This window comes from Nicotiana tabacum, chromosome 1, assembly GCF_000715075.1.
Source record: "Nicotiana tabacum cultivar K326 chromosome 1, ASM71507v2, whole genome shotgun sequence".
NCBI classification, from domain to species: Eukaryota; Viridiplantae; Streptophyta; class Magnoliopsida; order Solanales; family Solanaceae; genus Nicotiana; species Nicotiana tabacum.
Genome location: NC_134080.1, coordinates 103,692,260 through 103,706,476, shown reverse-complemented (window position 1 = coordinate 103,706,476; position 14,217 = coordinate 103,692,260). Strand labels below are relative to the sequence as shown.

General features: G+C 37.0%; 1 protein-coding gene across 1 annotated transcript; it reads left to right on the top strand.

Annotated features, from left to right (window-relative positions):
* Nucleotides 1–8,371: 8,371 nt before the first annotated feature.
* Nucleotides 8,372–12,654, top strand: LOC107773234 (phosphoribulokinase, chloroplastic). The gene is made up of 5 exons (XM_016592679.2): nt 8,372–9,235; nt 10,877–10,961; nt 11,221–11,305; nt 11,408–11,652; nt 12,074–12,654. The coding sequence occupies exons 1-5, from the start codon at nt 8,679–8,681 to the stop codon at nt 12,323–12,325; spliced, it is 1,224 nt and encodes a 407-aa protein (XP_016448165.1). The 5' UTR covers nt 8,372–8,678; the 3' UTR covers nt 12,326–12,654.
* Nucleotides 12,655–14,217: the final 1,563 nt, after the last annotated feature.

Sequence of the window (14,217 nt, the reverse complement as noted above, 5' to 3'; positions counted from 1 at the left end):
TCTCAGCCCTTAAGAAGCAGGATCATTTTGAATGAAATGAGGAATGTCAACAAGCACTTAGGAATTTGAAAATGTACTTATCATATCCACCTTTGTTGGCAAAACCAAAGGGTGGGGAAAAGCTACTCCTCTACCTTGCTGTTTCGAAAATGGCGGTAAGTGCTGTTTTGGTTCGAGAAGAGCAAGGTAAACAATCCCCTATCTATTACGTAAGTAAATCTTTGTTAGAAGCAGAGACGAGGTATCCTTAGTTAGAAAAACTTGCACTTGCGTTAATCATGGCATCTAGAAAGTTAAGACCTTACTTTCAGTGTCATCCTATCGTTGTGGTAACTACCTACCCTTTACATAACATATTACATAAGCATGAGTTATCAGGTAGGTTAGCTAAGTGGGCAATAGAGTTAAGTGAATATGAAATTGCATACCAACCTAGAACTGCTATAAAATCACAAGTATTAGCTGATTTCGTGGCTGATTTTAGTTAGGGAATACAGTTAGAAGCAGAAAAAGAATTACAGGTGTTCAATGGAGCTAACCCAGGAACTTGGACTTTATTCACTGATGGCTTATCTAACGTGAGAGGAGCAGGTTTGGGGGTCATTTTGGTACTACCTACGGGTGAAACCATTCGGCAAGCTATTAAATGTCATTCCATAACTAACAATGAGGAAGAATATGAGGCTATGATTGCAGGTTTAGAACTAGCACGGGAACTTGGCATAAATTAGATTATAATCAAGAGTGATTCACAACTCGTAGTTAATCAAATGCTGGGGACTTATACATCCAGGGAAGCAAGGATGCAGCAGTACTTGGAAAAGGTACGGGAATTGATAAAACAATTTCAAGATTGGAAAGTTAGACAAATACCCAGGGACGAAAATCTTGAAGCAGACGCCCTAGCTAATCTCGCATCTGCTGCCGACGTGGCAAACGATGCAAATGCCTTAGTGATACATTTATTTCATTCAGTTCTTGATCCTGATGCGAATGAGGTAAATTTTAATAACTTAACCTCGGATTGGAGGAACGAAATTGTTGCTTTTTGCAGTATGGAACCGTCCCTGATGACAAGAAAAAGGCTTATGCGCTTCGAAGACAGGTCGCTCGATACTGCTTAAAACAAGGCAATCTATATTGTAAAATGTTCGGTGGTCCCTTAACAAGATGCCTTGGACCTTCGCAAACAGAGTATGTAATGAGAGAAATACACGAGGGTCATTGAGAGAATCACGCAGGTGGAAGATCACTAGTAAGAACCTTAATTAGGGTAGGTTATTACTGGCCTAAAATGGAAGAGGAGGCAGAAAATTTCGTGGTCAAATGTGATAAATGCCCGAGGTACGGTAACAATATGCATAGACCTACATAATTATTACATCCGGTCATTGCGCCATGGCCATTTATAAAATGGAGAATGGATATCGTAGGTCCATTACCGCAAGCAAAAGGACAGGTAAAGTTTTTGCTTGTTCTCACTGATTATTTTACTAAATAGATAGAGGCAGGTGCATTCAAACAGGTGCGAGAAAAGGAAGTCAGAGACTTTATTTGGCGAAATATCATATGTCGATTCAGCGTACCAAAGGAGATCGTATGTGATAATGGTCCTCAGTTTATTGGAGCTCAGATCACAGAATTTTTTCAAAGCTGGCAAATTAAAAGGATTACGTCAACACCCTATCATCCGGTGGGTAATGGACAGGAAGAATCAACGAACAAGGTCATTATCAACAATTTAAAGAAACGACTAGAGGAATCAAAAGGAAACTGGCCTGAAGTGTTACTTGGAGTTTTATGGGCATATCACACAACTGCAAAAACAAGTACAGGAGAAACACCATTCTCATTGGTTTATGGAGCTGAGGCTTTAATTCCAGTTGAGATAGGGGAACCAAGTACACGGTTCACACATGCGACACAAGAATCTAATGACGAGGAGATGCGGGTCAACCTAAATTTACTCGAGGGGCGGAGAGAAACTGCTTTAATAAGAATGACAGCACAAAAGCAAGTCATAAAACGATACTACAATAGAAAAGCACACCTCAGGTTCTTCAAAATTGGGGACTTCGTGCTTAAAAAGGTTTTTCAGTCTACAAAGGTAGCTAACACAGGGAAATTAAGTCCAACATGGGAAGGACCCTACAGAGTGCGTGATGTTGCAGGAAAAGGGAGCATATGAACTGGAAACAATGGATGGCAAGATACTACCTTCGCATTGGAATGTTGTTCATTTAAAGAGATACTATTTCTAAGGAAAACCCACGGTCAGGTATAACCATTTTAATTTTCATTTTTGAATTGTTAAAATTTTACTAACGATTTTAGATGATAGGCAAAATGCTAGCCCATACTAAATGATGAGTCACGACCTGTAAGGCACATAGAGTAACCTAAAATTCCTGGCCTAAGGTTACAATTATTCTGATAGAAATGCAAATGGGTTATGCAGTCTTCATCTACAATCGTCCCTCCGAGTCCCGTATGTTTTTCCTTTTCAGGAAAAAGACCAAATAAGAGAAACTATCATGTGCTCGAGGCTTCATACTTTAACACTCAAACACTTGGGGGACAACATAATATACACGGACATGTGTATAAAGAAGGCAAAGAAGATTAAGGAAAAATCAAGCCTAAAAGAGTCAAGTGCAGAGTAAAAGTCATAAAGCCACGAGCTAAAGCCACAGAAAAACCTCACTATAGATAGGGTAAAGGCTATGTACTAAAACGAACCCCGTGTCTATTATTCTTCTTTTAAATCTGTTACAAGAAAAACAGTTACTAGAAAGTTATAGATGTAATTCAAATACATGTAAAGTTTTATTCGGAACTAGACAAGGTTCAAAAATAAAAACTTGTCAAAGTTATTTCATAGAAACATGTGTATCCTATTTATTTTATCGTATGATAACACCATTATGAAGTTGAGACGTCTTCTTCATTAAGTGTCAGAATATAAAAGGGCCCTCTTTTATAAAACTCATGTTTATATTAATCATGAGGTTAACAGAAGCATTTTCGGAAAACAAAAATGCAAATTATTCTGTAAGTCCTTAAAAATAAAGGCGAGAATAAAGCAAACAGAAGTTTAAGATAATAACATGAAAAACTTCTTAATATGTAAAAAAATCTAAGACTAAGTTCGAACTTAGTCATAAAACTACGAAATTGTTTAGATTGCCCCATAAAAAGACTTGGGGACTGGCGTTTCCAAAATCAACCCTCAAACGAAGCTAAGGGTTTGATTACAATTTTCCAAAATCAAAACAAAAATAAAATTATTTGAATGATTAAAATCGGTCACTAAGAAGTTTGTTGTATTGAGGCAGGAACGTCAATAGCAGCGGGCTCAATTTGGGCAGGTGCATCAGCAGGCGCAGTTTCAACTTGGCTTGCAGCAACAGGCTCGATTGGGTTTGAAATAGTTGGGATACCCATATCAGCTTCAACATTCATGAGAGCTTCAGCCACGGGAACTTCATCCACGGGAGAAAGGAAGTCCTGAGTTTGTTGAGCCTTTTCAATGGTTTAGTTGATTTTAGCTAACTCCAACTCTAGGTTGAAGTTTTCTTGGGCAACTTCAACTAGGGTATCACGACGGGAATTCAAAAATGCCCAACTTGCCTCAACAACAGATTTTTCTTCAAGGATCTCATAATCATTTTCCCAAGCAGCGATCTCATTGTTTAGCTCTTCATTTTCAGCCAAGGCGGAGCTGTGGGAAGCTTGAAGAGAGGCGTGGGAGCATTCTAAAGCACGCACCTTATCACCAGAGATTCTGAGGTCCTCTTGTGCTTGAGTCAAATTTTGCACAAGCTCCCCAACCTAAACTTCCTTTTGGTTTAAAAGAGCCTTTAATTCTCTGATCTCTTCACTAGCTTTAGATAGCTGCTCTGAGAAGGAGGACTCGAGACGCTCTTTTTCTTTTTCTGCTTGGTGTGAAGAGGCTTTTGTAACCGCCAATTATGAAGTTAAAGCCCGTACTCGTTGCTCTAAGGTATTCTTGCTCTCTTGTAAGTTCTCTATATCAAGCTGTGCACTCTCAAATTGCCCCTTCCAATTGAGAGTCGTGTGCTATCTTCTCCAAAGGGGCAATCCCTTTCATCAATTCTGTGCCGATAAGATTGGCCTAAAAAAAAGAAATAAGAATTCCAAAGATGAAAAATTTTGCAAAGTAAAAAAGGGAGAGAAGAAAAATACCTTCAGAGTGGCATGCACGATATCATTCATTAAAGTGAGGGAACTGTGGCTCTCCAGCTTTGCTTTTTCAATTGGGCCAATAAGAGGCTCCAGCCATGCATCCGCCTGACCTGACTTTCTCAAAAGGCTGCTCTCAGCAGGAACTTCAATAATTACCCGCCTCATAGCGGCACTTCTACTTGAAGATCCCGATTCAGTATGATGAACGATAGGAGGGGGAATAGTCAAAGGAGGAGCCGGAGAAGAGGTAAGAGCAGTAGAAGAAGGAACGGAAATAGCTGGGGCCGGTAAAGAAGGAATCACAGGCACGGGTAATGAAAAAGACGATAAAGGTACTTCGTCTAAAATAGGCCCGACATCTTCACGACCAAATCCACTAACGAAAAGTTGGTCAATAGACTCACGAGTATTGTGGGGAGTGACGTCATCATCAGGAATTATTATTGGGGTTTTAACAGGTTCGGTAAGAGAAACCGAAACTTCAGCTTCGTCATCGGAAACGATGCGTCTCCTAACTCGTGGCTTCGTTACCAGAGAACTCTCATTTTCCTCTTCTTCAGAATTTTCCTCTTCAGCAGCCTTCCTTTTCGCAGAAGAGGAACTCAAGACTATTTCTCGGGCTCTTTCTAAAGAGATACGGGTTCGCGAAGGAGTACGGGTTCCCAAAGAGACACGAGAGGCTGCAACTGCTTCAGCAGTAACCTCTCGAATAGCAAATCCTGACAAAAAGAAGGATAAAAGTTAAAACAATAAAGGAGAATATAGGCACGAAAAGAACAAAATGTGAACTCTTACCATAAGTCTTTACCTTCCAACCAAAGCGGTTAGAAAGTGTTTTCCAAGATCTACCATCCGTTGGTGCGATCTTCAGCAATTTATCTACCCAACCACGAAAATTGGGAACATCCCCCACAACTCCCATGGTTGCTAAAAAGGGGGGGGAGGTAAAATTAGAAAAGCTGATAAACTTGAAGAAGAAGCTACAAGAGGGATAAAAGACCTACGTGCGAAATTCCACTTCTCAGGGAAGGGAACATTATCTTCACCCACTAAACCAATAGTGGGGGCAGCAACAAATTGGGCATACCAACCACGATCCTTGTCATCTTCGGGGCTCACCAAAACCCTCTTACTCCTAGCTACTAGTGTAAAAACACCATTGCGAAAAAGCCTAGGTGAGTAAAGATGAATCAAGTGAGGGAAAGTAAAAGGAGCTTCGGCTTTAGTGGCTAAATGCCTTAAACATGCAATAACCCTCTATATGATTGAGCCAATTTGACCCAAGCAGACATTGAAGAAACGGCAAAATTCAAGAATGACTGGGTCGATTGTTGGTCTAAACCCTAAAGTAAAAGGGTAAGTGTAAACAAAAGAGAACCCAGTTAAATAGGAAGTAATTCTCTGATTCGGATTAGTGATAATAATGGGAAAGTCATTACTCCAATGACAGTTCTTATGAACCATAGGAGTCAAAACCTCTGTAATTTGAGTGGGGTAAGCATCGATACGATCTAATGCGGAAATCTGGTTTCTAAGAGATTCCCTGTCATGGTAAAAAGACAATTCTGAAGGGACTATCTCATATACTAAAGGTTCCATAAAGGTTCAGAATGATCTTTACCCCTAGAAGAAGATTTGTGAGAAAGGGAACCTCTAGTTCTAGAGGAAGGACCAGAACCAGAAGAAGGCATAGATGAACCACCTCGAGTAGATCCTAAACTACGAAGTCTACCTCCCCTTCTGTGCCTAACAGGGGCATTGGGGAAGGAGTCAGTAATGGAAACTCTCTCGGGGTTAGGGCTTGGAGAAGACATATCAAAGAAGAATGATTTAAGGAAGAAGTAAACAGAGATTTGGAGAAATAAGTGTTCAATAAGCTTTATGTGATAAAAGACAAGGGGAAAAGTTATATGTATACCGATAAGCAACCGCCAAAGGTAAAAGTGCGGAGGTGGAAAAACCATAATTATGATAACTGGCACTTCATTAATAGTGGAACCGTAAAAACCTTGAAAAAGGCTGCAAAAACTGCAGAGCCAATGGAAAATCGATACGTGTACGGAATATTAAATGGAAGTGACAATTGAAGCGTCAATTTTGTCATAGCATTTATGGTGACAAAAATTCTCGTTTTAATGAAATCCACTTCCCAAATATTCAATTGATGAATAAATGGAAAGTGGGGGGACTATCTGTATAGGGAAAAATTGCATTTATATATGTATGTGACATGTTGAGACACGTGAACTGGTCAAATAGTCAAAGAATTATAATTAGTCAAGAGGCACGGACAGCAATAGAAACGAGCAAAGGCAAAGGAAGAGGCACGGGAGGACATTCAAAGGATTCAGCGCCCTTACCTATTTAAGTCATTTATCAAAAGGAATAGATTTGACCATAATAAAGAGCGCAGATACGGAATTCGACAGACATTAAATACTGGATACGTTAGAGAATTTGTATTGATTTCAATGATTGTGTAACATAGCATTCAATGTCTTTAATTATTCATAATAGCCTCATTATGATTTGGGGAAAACGCATATCTTCAAGATACCTATAAAAGGGAGGTATCTGGTCACTTGTAAACACAAGATACGATTGGAATTTACTTTGATTCACTTATTTTTCTCCTTATTACACTCTGGTTACCCCAAATTACTTTCTTCTACATATTCTTTTGATTATCAGTAACCCGCGTTCTTCTAAATTCTAGCTTTGACTAAAATTTTATTTTTTTTGGTTTAACAATAATTTTTTTAAATATATTTCTATGTCGATTTGATTCGAGTTTTTTTACTCAATACCAAACCAAATTAAATCAAACCTAGTCGAATTTTTTAATCGGTTTAGTTTGACATTTTGGTTTGGTGCGATTTTCCGATTCGATTTGTATATAAAATCTCATTTAAGCCGTGTTAAAAATAATAGAATTTTGTGGGGGAAAAGTCTCAGCCCCTACATGCATTAACCGACGATGGTTCAAACGAAACCATTTCTCATAGTGCTAAAAATGGGTTTTGATTATTTAATAGGTGATTAAATGGAGTTACTTTCATCAATTTTTATAAGCATTATTTCTAATGCAATGACTAAATAAAAGTTATCCTATTTTAAATTTAGTTACCTGATATATTAGGCCAAATTATTCAAGCAGAACTTACTCTTATACTGAATTAAGAGCTTTCTTTGCATATATCTACCTAAATTTAGATATTTCTCTAATATCTAATGCTGCTTAAATAACATAAGATTTTTTGTTTAACCATATGGTATTCGAAAGATCCGATTAATTATTTGCGCCGTATATAATATATTTAAAGAAAAAAATATTTTATACCAGAAATTTTTTCATTCTCAATATTCAAACCCAATGCATTTAGTTAAAGGTGAAGAGATCTATTTATCCGCCACATCCCCACAAGAGAGTTTTAATCTTCACTTTTTTTTTTTTTTTTTTTTTTGGGGTTAAAGGGATATTTATATGGTTTAATCTTCACGATTATGGGTACAAAAATATCAAGTAAACAATCTAAGGCCAAGTGCCTAAGGACTTTGAATTTGGATTACACATTCTCCTCCACATCCCTCTTCTCTCATCTTTTTCATGCCATCCTCCATCTGCCACGTGTCATATCAATATCCAAACTGCAATAAATCACAACCAAAGCTTTTCCCATTCCTTTATCCATCACAAACATCATCACCTCATCATCTTGAATCCTTGTAACAGAAAAGAGTTCAAGAAAAAGAATAATTTTTTTTTTTTAAAAAAAGGGAAATTCTACATGGGACTCACAATTACAATTACATCCCTGGACAAGCTTTACAATTACAACCACGTCCTCTCCATTCCTGCCCTTAGCTCCAAATTTAATTTGTCCAAAACTAAGGGCAGTCACAAAGACCCGTAAACAGTGACATAATCAGAAGCGGATCCAAGATTAAGTTTATGTGTTTAACTTAATGTTTTTAGCATTGAACCGATTATATTTTAAAAGATATATATATATATATATATATATATATATATATATATATATATATATATTATTAAATTTTTAATAACTTTAAAATACTGAATTCAAATGAACAATACCTGAAAACTCCATTAGCCCCGGTGACACTATCAGGATTTCCTCTCATCAAATCAATACAATTTCTTATCCAAACAAAACTGCCACTTGTTTTTCTCTAACCATAACCATACCCTTTGCTTACAAGTTTTTGTACCTCACATATTTTCTTAATGCCAGGACAAAATATCCTCAAAGGCAGAAAAAGGAAAAAAAAAACAAAAAAGAAAAAAAAAAGAAATTGATCAATGCCCCTTCATTCATTACATGTCACCCCTTAAACTTTAGCTCATCACATAGTCAGAGAGAAGGGAGAGCCTACTCCATAATTCTATCTCTTTCTCTTTGAAAAAAGAAAAAACCTCTCAAAAATCTGAGAGGAAAAATCAAGAAAATATGGCAGTGAGTACAGTGTACACAGCTCAATCACTGAACTCTACTTGTTCAATCTCCACACGCTCAAAATCCCACTTAGGATTTCACCAAAATCAAGTGATTTTCTACACAAAATTAAGATCAACCAACAGAAGAAGCAGTAGCACTAGTGTAATAACATGTTCATCAGCTGATGAAAAGACAGTGGTGATTGGTCTAGCAGCTGATTCTGGTTGTGGGAAAAGTACTTTCATGAGGAGATTAACAAGTGTATTTGGTGGTGCTGCTGAGCCACCAAGAGGTGGAAATCCAGATTCAAACACATTAATCTCAGACATGACTACTGTGATTTGTCTTGATGATTATCATTCACTTGATAGAACTGGAAGGAAGGAGAAAGGAGTGACTGCTCTTGATCCAAGAGCTAATGATTTTGACCTTATGTATGAGCAAGTTAAGGCTATTAAGGAAGGTATTGCTGTGGAGAAGCCTATTTATAACCATGTTAGTGGCCTTCTTGACCCCCCAGAACTCATTAAACCTCCCAAGATTCTTGTTATTGAAGGATTACACCCCATGTAAGTACTATACATTATATTACTCTCTCCGTTTCATTTTATGTATATGGTAGTGTTTGGTTGGACATGTAATTTAAGCTGAACGAATTCTGACACTTGCCAAAAGTACGTGATTTTAAACAAAGTAGTTAGGTTATTTTTCTCTGACTATATATAAGAATATATCATTAAAGGTAAAACAAAAAATTTAAAGTAAAGAAGTTTCAAAGGTATCATTTTTCTTGGAACATAATGAAGCCGATGGAGTACTATATTACTGTGAAATTCTTGAGTTCAAGATTGATAATTATATTCTTGAAGAAATGCTAATGTATTTTGAACACACTCATGCACACAGTTGACACATTAAAAGCCTTGGTTCCTCCATGTATTCAGAATCTTTACTTCTTCTTGTCTTTTGCGTAACTAAACTTACTTCACCTCCCTACCCCCTCCACCTTTTCCAAAGCAAAATAGACAAAAGAAAAAAGAAAGCAGTAATGACAATGGTGAAGAGAATTCTCTTGTAATGACACGCGCTAGCTCTTTATCTCCTTTTTAAATTTTCTAATGTTTTTCCTTTCTTTATTAAGCCAAGATGAATAAAATGGACGGTTATTATGAGGATAAATGCTTCCTCCGTTGAGAGATCGATAATTCGATATGATGCTGTCAAAATGTATGGTGGAGGAGTTAACGTTATCTTTATCACTTCTTATGATGGGCCTCTATAATCATTTGGGCCCATTCCATTCCTCATTTACTTGTTTTTTTTAATAATAATAAAAAGTTTGATATTGCAATATTTTGCATAAAATCAGTAGTACAAGTTTCCTTACTAAGGAACTCTATAACTCTTGGAGTGGGGAAACATTATTTTGGTAGTTTTGCTGGTGGTTTCAGCCGGCCAGAAGGAAGTACTACCATTAAAGCACATATTCAACTTTGATAAATACTTGCTCATATCCGTGTGTTTATACCATGCGAAACAATTTAATGTTAACAGTTAATAATTAAAGTACAAATATAAATCACTTAACCATAGTTTAATGATAAATATCGTGTACGAATGACACATGAATTACTTCACCATGATTAAGTGATAAATATGTGTGTAAAAAAACACGTCTTATACTCCCTCCATTTAGATGAGACAGTTTGACTTGGCACAGAGTTTAAGAAAAGAAACTTTTGAAACTTGTGGTGTTAAAAGCTTAAGGGGTAAAAACTTTGTGGGCCATGACATTTATGTATTTATAAAAGCTTCTCATTAAGGGGGTAAAATAGGTAAAATGAAGAGTTTAAAGTTGAATTATTTCCAAATTTAGAAATGTGTCATTTATTTTTGAACAAACTAAAAAGGAAAGTAGTACCTCATCTAATTTGAAATGAAGAGAGTATTAAATTAGCTTGATGTAAATACTGGATACAAATAAATTTTTATCTATACTTCATACTATGGTGCTTGAAATTCACTGGCCTCAACATCATTTATTGAAACAATGAAGAAAATAGATTGGCTACAATTATCAGGCGTAAAAAATGCAGTCGTCTTACCATACTTCCCTTCTCGTTTAAGCTAATTAATCTGTAAATTTTTTCAATCTTGAATCTGACAATCTAAAATTTTGACATTTTTTTTTCTTTTTCTATGGTATATAGGTACGATGAGCGTGTGAGAGACCTCTTGGACTTCAGCATCTACTTGGATATCAGCAATGAGGTTAAATTCGCTTGGAAGATTCAGGTAACTTAATGTTGTGCGACTTTTATTTCTAAAGTAACAAAATCTGGTCTCCTGGGGGTGGCTTATGCAATGTGATTTGGTAAATGAAAAAAAGTGGACATTTTTTTAACATAGTTCAATTACTTTAATGGGACAACGTAGTTGTGAATTTACTACTCCTTTATGGTAGGTGAAGTTCAGTGACTATTGAAATCAACCCTGGAAAGATGAATGGCAATGGTTTCCTTTTAACCTAAGGGTGTTTTTTCTTGAAATGCAGAGGGATATGGCTGAGAGAGGGCACAGCCTTGAGAGCATTAAGGCCAGTATTGAAGCCAGGAAGCCAGATTTTGATGCTTACATTGGTGCACTACTTAATTTGCCTTGATATTAGCATAGTCGTAAATATTCAGAATGAAGATAAATAGTAAGATTAATAAATTTGTTTGTTTCTTTCTTTGGTGCAGACCCACAAAAGCAATATGCAGATGCAGTAATTGAAGTGCTCCCAACTCAGCTGATCCCGGATGACAATGAAGGCAAAGTTTTGAGAGTGAGAATGATAATGAAGGAAGGAGTGAAGAACTTCAACCCGGTTTACCTGTTTGATGAAGGCTCCACCATCTCATGGATTCCTTGTGGTAGGAAGTTGACTTGTTCTTACCCTGGTATCAAGTTCACCTATGGCCCTGACACCTACTTTGGCAATGAGGTACGTATATGCTTAATTCTTGATTATAGTAATCAATCACTAATTATGTCTTGTAGTTTCTAAACCATTGACATGGTACATTAGATGGTTGATTCAACATGAATTAACTAGGTTTACGCTAGTTGTCAACCTACCAACCATCCTTTATCCAGGCTTGGCAATGTGAGCAAGCTAACAAAGGTGGAGTTTAGGCTGGAATATTTCGTTATACAATCTACTATATGTATAGAAAAAGAAACACCAAAAGAACCCTTAAAGCTAAGCTTCTTTTCGGTACATTGCAATGATATGTCATACTTCTTTAAAGACAACATACAAGAAATTACCTGGCTAACGCAGAAAGTGGGTCTGTACCATTGCTCAGCTATTTTTCCAGAAATCATGCCTGATTTTCATCATCTGCTTTTCTTCCAACTTACAGGTATCTGTCTTGGAGATGGATGGCCAATTTGACAGACTAGATGAGCTCATCTATGTAGAGAGCCATTTGAGCAACCTCTCCACCAAATTCTATGGTGAAGTTACTCAACAAATGTTGAAGCATGCTGATTTCCCTGGTAGCAACAATGGAACAGGTTTCTTCCAGACCATTGTCGGTTTGAAGATCAGAGACCTCTACGAGCAGATCGTTGCCAGCAGAGCTGCAGCTCCAGTTCAAGCTGCAAAGGCCTAAACTTCGCCAAACTCTATTAACAGCTAGGCACCAGAATCATCTGTTGTACCTGGTTGTTTCACCCCTCTTCCCTAAATTTTTTATTTGCCGACTTCTTACCCCCCACTTTCATGTTTCAGTTTCATGGTAGATAATTCCCCATAAATGAGAAGATACACTTGATTATGTATTTATATATAGCTGGAAAGGTGTTGAGAGTTGTAACATGGATAATAAGGAGGAGAAATTAAGTGAAACAAATCAAGGCAAGCATCAACCTCTTGGGCTGATGTTATCACTTGATCATCACTTGGTTTTGGATGAAAACAAGGCCATAATTTCAACGCCAAGCAGTTTCTGCACTATCTACTCGGAGGTAAGCTACTGGACAATAATTAAGATCGAAACCACCAAAATATAAGAAAATTTCACTGTCACTGCTGAGACATAAACAGACCATTTCATGCTAAACGTTGAGAATAAACAGAACATATCGTTGTTTAACCAAAAATATGATTCTTTGGTCAAAGCTAAAGACATATAGAAATTCGGGCTACTGATAATCAGGAGACGAAAAAGAAATAATAGACTTTTTGAGAATGACAAATAAGCAGTAAATATGTTTGTATTCCAATGTAATGTTGATGATATCCTCTGTCCTTACAAATGACGAGACCTCCTCCTTTTATAGTTGATTCTAAGTAAATGAGTAATACCTTAGTCTTAATGAGATAATTATGCGCAATAAATGATATTAAATAAGACGTTACACAATCATTCCTATTTAATACCAATTCTCTAACGTATTGGGTATTTAATATTGAATTTGGACTCCTTTTCGTCATCATATCCATGTCTTCAATGCCTTCTAATCTGTTGGCTTTAAATGACCTAAATAGGTACGAAGCTTGTATTATTCGAATTGCCTCTCGTGCCTATTTAGCTTTCCTTTCCCCGTATCTGTTGTCACTCGTGCCTCTTAACTGATCGTCATGTTTTGACCATTTGACCAATCCTCGTGTCATGCCACGTCACCTTCAATGTAAATTTGGTTTTTTCCCAATACAGATAGTCCCCCCACTTTTCATTTATTTATCAATTAAATATCTGGGAAGTGGATCTTCATAAAAAGGGAATTTTTGCCGTAATTAATACTATGACAGTACTGACGCTTCAATTGTCCCTTCTAATTAATGCTTTGCATACGTGTCACCTTTTATTTAATGCTCTACACACGTGTCACTTTCTGATTGGTTCTGCAATTCTGCGCCCTTTTTTCAAGGCTTCTTCATTCCCACTATTCACGAAGTGATAGTTGCCTTTATTATAGGCTTTCCATCATTACACTTCTAAGTTTGACGGTTGTCATTATAAACATATTTAACCCTCTTTCTTTTGTCTTCTTCTTCATAGATCTTCAACAAGCAATTTATTATTCACTTTTGCTTTTTCTCCCCTTTAGTTCATCCTTCTTCAACAATGTCATCTCCAAACCCTAACCCTAGAAAAGTTTCAATTCTAGATCACTTCCCCAATGCCCCCGTAAGACATAGGAGAGGCAGAGGAGGTAGGCTTCGGAGCTTGAGCCTAGGATCCACTCGTGGTGGTTCATCTGGTTCTGCTTCTTCTTCTTTTGGTATTAGGAGTTCTATCCCAAAGACCCCCTCTTCTAAAGGTAAAGAACTTTCTGAACCTACTCAGGAACCTTTAGTTGAAGAAATCGTACCCAATGATTTATCTTTTGGGAATGATAGAAGATCTCTCCAAGAACAAGTTAAAAATTTAGAAAAAGCTGACACCTATCCTTCTTTAATAATTGAACTTGTGATTCCCACTGTTAGGAAAGATTGTAATTGGAGAGATAATCTTCGTATGATGATTCCTGCCCCAAACCAGAGAATTTCTTCTTTCAG